A 9,470-nucleotide genomic window follows, 5' to 3' on the forward strand; every position below is an offset into this window, starting at 1 on the left:
TATTCACTCCACTAAATACTAAAATTAATAATCTAAAATATATCAACAAATATTCAAAATTAAAATTATATATATACCAATTTAAATTCACAAAAAAAACATAAAACACCAATAACATTTACCAAAATCCAGCCCATGTCGAAAATCTCGCTTACCAGTTCTGTCATTTGCGTGAGGCTTCTTCTTGATATGACTCTTTTTGCATGACTTTTTTGCTTTTTGTCTTTTTCTTTGCGTTTAAAAAAATTCAGTTATTATTATTATTTAAAGACCATTTATAATTAATTAATTAATTGTTTATAATAAAAAAATCAAATTTACATTCATATCAATTACTTTAAATATTAAATCATTAACTTTTTTTTTAATAAATTATTTCTAAATATTAAATCATTAACCTATTTCCTTATTTAAGAAAAGATTTTTCATTTAATAAATTCATTCCCAAATACGATATTCCCTAACTTTAACGTAATGAAATGTAATGATTTAAGTTTTATGAGACTAAAAATAGTCTATAAAAATTGACGCTGAGCTGGTCTAACTTTTCAACAATCCCCTCTATAATAAGACAATGCCAATGCTAACATGTTCTCAAACTTTCTCTGATGTCTTTGAATGCACCACATTCCAAAATGAAATTTTTTTCCGATTCCAGACATGCAAAATGTACACACCCGTTCTTCCCAAGCTTCTTTAGGCCTTTTTCACAGTCGTGTTTCACACGGAAGTTGATATGAGTTGGTTCTTAATTGAGCAATAAGAACCTTTGCCCTCCACGAAATGTTAGCTCCAATGAACTCTTTTTGTTGTAGATCACATGGGGTTGAATTCCTCATTGTAATATTTCTTCTTTCTACCCAACTCTTTTCCCCATACCTTTTTACAAAACTTCTCCATAACAAAATCGTTTAGGTCCTTGCTATTTGTGGGACAATCATTGAGGTAGATATTCCATTTTTGCATCCATGTGTAGTTTTGTTTCATCCGTGTTTTCTTTCTTTCACTCATGCCTTCATTGAAGGTAACATTAGGCCATCTACCTACTCTCATTTGCTCAATTCTTTTTAAATATCTTATCAGCTGCACCATAACTATTGCTTCAATGTGTGTTGCTCATGTTTCACTCAACATTATCTCATAAGGTATTGAACTTTTTATTTTGAACTTGCTCATGATAAAGAGTTTTTGGATTTTCTCAAATTGTTTTCATTTTGAGATGGGAGTGTTGCTAGCCCACAATTCACACCCATATAGCATCAGTGGACAAACTAGGAGTCCAAAAAGCACTTTAATGGTTTTCCAATCCCATAACTCTGCCTCTCTACATCTGTTTTGAAGAGCATATAATGCTTTCCACCCTCCTAAAATTCTCTTCTTTCTGCAGTTCTCGTTTGTTGTTGAAATAAATGCCAAGGTACTTGTACTCATTTACTTCTTTAAGAATGTTGTCTTCAAAGAAGAAAGTATGTTCGCTGTGCTTCCTTTTATTAGAAAAAATCTTTCTTTTGGCCTTGCTAATATTGACTTGCATCCCCACTGCTCTACAAAAATGTTCAAAGGCATGTAAATGCATTTGCAATCCATGGTCTGATTTAGAAATCAATACAATATCATCAACATATAAAAGAAGTTTTATCACGAACTCCCCCATTTTTATTAGGCGCCACTTAAGTTCTAATTTTGACTTTCACTTCTTTATAAAATCTATGGACAGCCACTCTATAATGTACAAAAATTTCAAGTTTTTCCATTCTAACCTACCACTTATCCCTAAACACTGTGTAAAAACAAAACAAAAAACAAAATACTTTTCTAAATGGTAAGACATTCCACGTCCATTATTCTATATCGAGATGATTGTAAAAATCTATGCCACTAAGCATTGGCGGGACCTAACGTTCAAAGTCGCCATTGCTTGCTTACTACGCATTTGGCCATCGAGGAATTTCGATTATTTTTCCAATTGGAATGAAGTATTTATTACCAGTTCTAAAATAAGTTCACCGATCGTGATTTCAGCGCAGAAAAGTAAACGGAGGTAGATGGCTCAGAGTCGCCACGCTGCACAGGCTGAGGGCGGAGCCAAAGGTCCACCTTACATGATCACTGTGTGCATGAATTTTACTTGAAGGAATTCTGATAATCTTCTTGGTTTGGATTGGAATTCAGGCAGGCATGTGCGTGGCTTTATTTTTGGTCGCCAGAGGGAGGGGATGCCTTCCTGAGAGAGTCCGGAAATTGGCCATGCCATACCCTGGGATTCCAAATTCTATGGTCTCCTGGCTCAACATTTCATATTCATCGGGTGTTATTTGATAAGGGGAACCTAGCCTCGGATCTGCAACCACGGAAAAAGCAGGCCATGAATTGGTAAGTTTTTCATGGTGTATTCGTGTGAAATTTCTCGTCCACTATCACAATTGAAGCAGTCATTATACTATGGATTATTTGAGTTAATAAAGCAATTTTAAGTTAGAGGTAAAGATAAAATTATCTTCAATCAGAGACGATTACATCCACTCGGATAAGAAATGTTGATTTTTTTTGCCATTAAATAGCTGCGGGGTGAATTGATAACGTTAGAATTCGAGTGGGAGAAAGATAAAATGCAAATTGAGCATTACTGGTTGTGAACAGATCAGAAACAAACCATTTTGATATCTCGGCCAGTCTAAGTAATTGAGGGAGTGGGATTGGATAATGGAAGAGTACTCGGATGAGACTCAGGCCCAACCCAATGAGAACTCTTCCAAGCACAATAAACCGGGCAATGGTGGGTTACCTAAACTTTCCATGCTTCCTCTGGTCGCTCTTATATTCTATGAGGTCTCTGGAGGTCCTTTTGGTATAGAGGATTCTGTAAGAGCAGGAGGTCCACTCTTGGCTTTATTGGGGTTTATCATATTTCCCTTTATTTGGAGTGTCCCTGAAGCCCTCATCACAGCAGAACTTGCCACTGCTTTTCCTGAGAATGGGGGGTATGTGCTCTGGATATCTGCTGCATTTGGTCCCTTTTGGGGTTTTCAAGAGGGTCTCTGGAAGTGGTGCAGTGGAGTCATAGATAATGCTCTCTACCCTGTCCTCTTTCTGGATTACTTGAAGCATTCATTCCCAGTTTTTGCTAGAGGCTGGACACGAATATCAACCCTTCTTGGAATCACTTTTTCTTTGACGTATCTAAACTACAGAGGATTAACCATTGTGGGCTTTGCTGCAGTAGGCCTTGCAATCTTTTCTCTTATTCCTTTTGCTGTGATAGGGGTGTTGTCCATTCCCCGTCTTAAGCCTCGACAATGGCTGATCTTTGACCTAAGGAAAACTGACTGGAGAGGATACTTCAACAGCCTCTTCTGGAATCTGAATTACTGGGATAAAGCCAGTACCTTGGCTGGGGAGGTGGAATCTCCAAGCAAGAACTTTCCAAAGGCTCTTATGTTTGCAGTTATTTTGGTGGTTTCTTCCTATCTAATTCCACTGCTCGCAGGTACAGGGGCTATAGACCTATCCACAAGTGATTGGAGTGATGGATATTTTGCAGAGGTGGCAATGTTGATAGGTGGTGCCTGGCTGAAATGGTGGATTCAGGCAGCAGCAGCAATGTCAAATATGGGTTTGTTTGAAGCAGAGATGAGTGGCGATGCATTTCAGCTACTTGGCATGAGTGAGATGGGCATGTTGCCGGAGATCTTTTCACACAGGTCTGACTAATTCCTACTCTTAAACTAAAATTTCATTTTACAGGACCTGTTTAGCTAACCCATTGGGGAGAACTTAACTGGAATATATATGTCACATGGCTCTATTGTCTATGTAAAGAAATAGACTATTTACAATATGTTCAAGATGTGTTACAGAAAAAAGGTACAAGGTCATGAAATCTATTTTTCATTTGCTCCACAGGTCCAAACATGGAACTCCCACTTTTAGCATTATCTGTTCTGCTACTGGAGTAATCGTTTTATCCTGGATGAGCTTTCAAGAGATTTTGGAGTTTCTGAATTTTCTCTACTGTATTGGGATGCTTCTTGAGTTTGCGGCTTTTGTTTGGTTACGAATAAAGCATCCAGATCTCCAACGGCCTTACAAAGTCCCTTTAAATACATTTTGGGCCACTGTCCTCTGCATCCCACCCTCAGTATTGCTCATTATTGTCATGTGCTTGGCCGCCTTTAAAACTATAATTATATGCAGCATTGTTGTCGTAGTAGGCTTCTTACTGTACCCCTGCATAGGATACATGAAAGCAAGGGAGTGTTTGAAGTTTGCTAAGTCAGAAAAGGAAGTCATAGTACCAACTTCTGAAGGTCACGAACAGACTGAGGAAGATGCTGACTTGTCTTATGAGCCTAAGGAAAAGGATATAGTTATCGATTTCCAGGGAAAAGTGGGGAAAGAATAATACCCATAGCAACAACTGTGGATGTTAAAGGTGATCTTTGACATTCCACTTTAAATGGGTACGCTGAGCTTTATGTTTGTATGGAATCTGGATCACCAACTTTCAGCTGTATCTTTTGAGTATGAAGATTGCATGATGTAAATTCATATCAATCTATTACACATGTCTAAAGAACTGGTTCCTTAGGGTTTGTGATGAAGGTTTAATAATGGCTGCTTGATGTTTATTTTATTCTGATGCTATTTTCTTTGTTTCTTGAAAGTTATATATAGTCTTCTACCATTTCAGTGTTTTATATTCTGCGGTGTCCATTGACTGCTTACTCAAATCTCTGTAAAATAAATGTGGGTCTGTGTTTGACTTATATGCTATTTTGATTGCCTTTTATGCAAAAGAGGCAGGTTGGACTGTAAACATTTCATGGAAATGTTCTCATCAGGAGATTGACACCATTTTTCTTATAGATGTTTTGAATTACTCTATTAATAAGCATATACATCACATTGAGTTTTTATTTCTGAGTGAACCCTTTTTTTTACATTTTAACACCCTTATCGGTGCTACTGCTACAGGTAGCCTATCCATATTACTGAACAAAAAGATCCTAAATAATCGAAAAATTCACTGAAAGAATAGACTGAACTCTCCCGCTCAAGTTGGCGTTGTAGAAGATATAATATATTTTTTAGATAACTCGGTTACAAGCTCGGAAGCTTTAGGCTGGGCAAAGCAGTCTGGTTGAACCTCAATGATCTTTTCAATCTTTGAATATTGATGTGTCATGTCGTGTCGAGTGCAAATTCAACATTTAAAAAAATTAGGAATCTAGCTTTCTCATATCCTGCAATTAGTGCTCCAATGATTTTGATTATCCGAAAGACAAGGAGGCAACATGATAGTAATTTAGGCATTAGACCCATTATCATTCGTGATTTTCTAGGGGCTTATGTGAAGATAACTTATAAAAGTCACTGACTTCTCGACTGCCTTGTATAAATGTGTTAGAACCACAAAGAATAAGTTTTTTCTGGTTAGAACTGTTGCCTCAAAATCTAGCAAGGCTTGTGAGAGGGCTCACAAGGCAAGGGCTAGAACCTAATGCAGCATTGAGGTGGCTGCCACTATCACCTTAGCACTCCACCTCCTGCTCTTTAGGGGAATTTCACCACACAAGAGGTTTTCGAGTATCACTTAAGGGTATTTCAAGTCAATAAGATCAAGGCGATGTGAAGAAGGCTTGATCAAGGTACTTCTTACTTGGAATAAGGCATAATTCTTTGTGTAAAGGAGCAACGTACCTACAAAGAAGCCTAGAAAATAGCACTTGAAGCCTAGACTTTCAAGATATGATTCAACAATAGAACATTTATGCATACAAGCACAAGGAAAAAGCTTGCTTTGAAAGATGTGATCAACCAATCGAATGACAAACCTTAAATTAGCCCTAAGTTGAAGCCTTGTTGCTGATTTAAGGTTTCAAGAGGCCTAAATTGCTAAGGGTTGATGATGTTAGCCCTAATTAAGCAATTTCTGCCAATGAAAAAGCTAGATTTTGAGTTAACAAGGTCACACAAGGTGGAAACAAGCCAAATCAACTCCAACATTGACTTGAGGCAAGCCCTAGTTGAATCTAGCCCTTACCCTAACCCTAGTGGCTTCTCTTAAAGGTCCTAAAAGATAAGAAAGAGACGAAAAAGATGAATTTTTAAATGTTTTGATCATCAAGAGGGATCTTGGTGCCTTTTCCCTGCTAGATGATGGAGTCTCAAGAACTTTAACGATGGAAATATCAAATCTTTGAAGGGAGCAATGGGGGAACCCTAGTTTTCACTTCTTAGCCCTAGCTATCATTTTATGAGGAGATAGATTCACTAGAAAATGGCTCACTAGGAAGTTTTATAGAGAGTTAAAGGATAAAAGATTTAGCATATAATAATTACCAAGAATTCATATAAACATATGCATTTAGACAAGGAACAATAGAAACCCTAGCAATATTCCATTACATGCAAAACCATAAAAGATATTCAACAAAATACTCACAATTTATCTAAGAACATGCCTTCTTTCAATCCCAAAATGATGTCTCCACAACAAAAACTAGTCTCCAATAGCCAAAATCCACATAAGATCACATCTCCACAAGTAGCGAAGTACAACAAAGCAAGTCGAGCTCTTCTAGAGAGGCTAAAATCCACAAATGTGATGATGAACAAATGAAAGAGGTGATCCTCTATTTATATGAGGTCTATCACCTCTAATAATTGACTAAAATCCCCTAAAACAAGTTTGATTTGAGTAGACATAAAGTAAAATTGGGTTACAAGCCAACCCACTAGCTCAACAACAAAATATGCCAATAAAATCCCACATGTGTGAGCCATAAGCCTCTAAAAAGGATGACGTCATGCCCTTTTAGGGCTCAAAATGCTCCAAAAATGCACTAGAAGGGCTACAAAGGTCTCCAAGCATCATTATCGCCAATTTGAGAGAATGTCCTCAATCAAGCCTCAAAGCATCTCCATGTGTCCAAAATCCAGTTGTGGGTGCCCTACATCATCTCTATGGGTGCCAAGTAGACAACGTAGTGTGCTCTCTCTCTAGCATTGGGGTTCCATCAGGTGCAACAAGCCCTCCTCAATCATCCTGGGGGATAACCATCCTCGTCTAAGCTCTGGATCAAGGCATGCCCATCAAGTAGTGTTAAGGCCAACCTAGGGGCATGCTAGGTCCACTAGTACATCTTCAAGAACCCTCCATGTCAAGTAAGACAATCTTAATGTGACAGCCACTGGCCAATACCCCTTTATTGTAAATATTATAGCTAGCCTACTAGGTTGAACCTGACTAAGTTATTGGGACACATATTCCAAATTTTTGGGAAGGAGATTTGCTTGAGGAGGCCTAGTTTCTATTAATGCCAGCATGGTGAACCGACTCGATACTTTAAATGAATTGATTGCACATTAAATACGACTAAGAAAGGAATGGATGTGAACCATACTACTCTTTGGAAAAAAATATGCAAGAGAGATAACAAAAATTAAATGAAAAGTATGGTTGCACCAACAGACTGGAAAAGTAGGTTGAGAAATAGCAAAAGGAATTGTCGCAACAACATTCCCACTATGACACAAAAACAGAACCACCATGACCAAGATGGAAAGGGCAGGGTGAATAGTGTTGGAAAAAAATTGTAAGAGGTAGAGACCCTCAGTTCAAACTCAGGGCCAACAAAGGATCTGATGTAGTTTAGCGCAACGCCAACATTTTCACCTTACCCAAGAGAAGTAAGGCATCGCACCTGAGGCGTGTCAAGACTTGAATAGGAAAATAAATTAGAACCAGACATCAAGGAGTGTTACGACAACGATTTATCATCCACATCTATTCTAGGAAATCACATTATCAGACATGCAACAGGTGCAAAGTAGAGCTTGTGACACAACTAAAGAGACATATAACATTCACATTCATGCAAAAGAAAATTTTAAAAGGGCCACATAAACCAACACATTTAGGGGCATAGAACAGTCACACAATTTCTTTTCATTAAACATAAAGGATCTAGTAGAATGGAAGAAGTGTGTAACCAAGGCAAGGAGAATCATATTGGAGGGAGTGTGAGACCACATTGTCTCAAATCTCCATGGGAAAGATACTTTGTATGCAATGTGGCAAAAACTGATAGATTTGTTCCAGAATAGTAGTGACCACAGGAAGTTGGCGCTCAAGGATAAACTTCGAAATATCAAGATGCAGACGAACAAGACTATTCTAGAGTACCTGAGAAAGTTCACACAATGTCGTGATGAACTTGGTCAAGTTGGTGTCACTATTGTAGAAGATGGTTTGGTAAGCCTAGCCCTTATAGGCCTTCCCAAGAGCTGGCACAACCACAAATAATTGGTGAATGGGAGGGAGAAACTACCAAATTGGGAATGCCTATGTTCCGATTTGGTACTAGAGGAAATAAAGCAGAATACCAAAGACGAGACTTCATCCAAGGGAGAGGATGAAGAAAATTGTGCCTTGGGGTGGAAAGGCAAAGAAGGGAAAAGGGAAGAAATCCCAATCCAAAGAAGAATCTAGTCAAGGGGGCAAGAAGAAAGACTTGTCTAGATACTAATCATTGGTTTCACAGTTCGAGCTTGACTTTACTCTCATTGTATGCATGGCTAACATAGTGATGGGGAGCATGTGGTACTTGGACAGGTGCCTCATTCATATGACGGGGAATAGAGAATTTTCAGTGATTTGGAGGAGAAAAATCTCTAGATGCACATCGAGATGGGAAATGATGGAAGTTACAGTGTGACCGGGATTGGTACAGTCACCTTTTAGAGAGAGTTAGGCACCCTTCTCAGACTCAAGGATGTGATGTTTGTTTCGGGTCTAAAGAAAAATATCATCTTTGTTGCAGTTTTGGAAGACTGTGGTTATGATGTGATCTTTAGCAAAGGAAAGGCATTCCTGAGACACATAGCCACAGGACAGGTGAAGCAGATCGGGGTTTGTGTGAAGAACATCTACAAGCTAGATGTGGAGGATTGTGTTGCATTGAGCACAAAGGCAGAGAAGGTGCAGAGCCACGATGTCGGTGAAATTTGGCATAGAAGACTTGGCCATTTGCATCATGGTGCTTTGAAGATCATGCAACAGATAACCACATGCCTCCCCAAAGGAGCACTAGAGCAGCAAGATACATGCAAAGGGTGTACCTTGGGGAAGTACACAAAATCCACTTTCCATGATAGCGATAATAAAGTACATGCAGTCCTTGAAAGGATCCACTCTGATGTATGTGGACCTTTCTCGATAGCCTCCACTGCTAGGCACACATATTGTCATTTTTATTGATGACTTCTCGTGGAAGTGTTGGATCTTCTTCATGCGGAAGAAGGATGAGACATTCTCCAAGTTCGTAGAATTAAAAGCACTAGTTGAGAAAGAAACAGATAATAAGGTGAAGGTTCTCGGGAGCGATAATGGAGGTGAGTATGTGTTGAATGAATTTAAAAAAAAATGCGTAAAATAAGGCATTCGACGAGAGTTTACATCACCCCAC

General features: G+C 38.5%; 1 protein-coding gene across 2 annotated transcripts; it reads left to right on the plus strand.

Annotated features, from left to right (window-relative positions):
• The first annotated feature begins 1,950 nt into the window (after positions 1-1,950).
• Positions 1,951-4,633, plus strand: LOC149223401 (putative polyamine transporter At3g19553). Of its 2 annotated transcripts, XM_089385830.1 has the most exons (3): positions 1,951-2,373; positions 2,562-3,701; positions 3,904-4,633. In XM_089385830.1, the coding sequence occupies exons 2-3, from the start codon at positions 2,704-2,706 to the stop codon at positions 4,400-4,402; spliced, it is 1,497 nt and encodes a 498-aa protein (XP_089241956.1). In that variant the 5' UTR covers positions 1,951-2,373; positions 2,562-2,703; the 3' UTR covers positions 4,403-4,633. The 2 variants fall into 2 exon arrangements, with proteins under 2 accessions (XP_089241956.1, XP_089241955.1); XM_089385829.1 differs by having other exon boundaries at positions 1,951-3,701.
• Positions 4,634-9,470: the final 4,837 nt, after the last annotated feature.

Source organism: Pinus tabuliformis, chromosome Q (assembly GCF_031772625.1).
Source record: "Pinus tabuliformis cultivar Carrire ecotype Pingquan chromosome Q, CPIR1, whole genome shotgun sequence".
Taxonomy (NCBI): Eukaryota; Viridiplantae; Streptophyta; class Pinopsida; order Pinales; family Pinaceae; genus Pinus; species Pinus tabuliformis.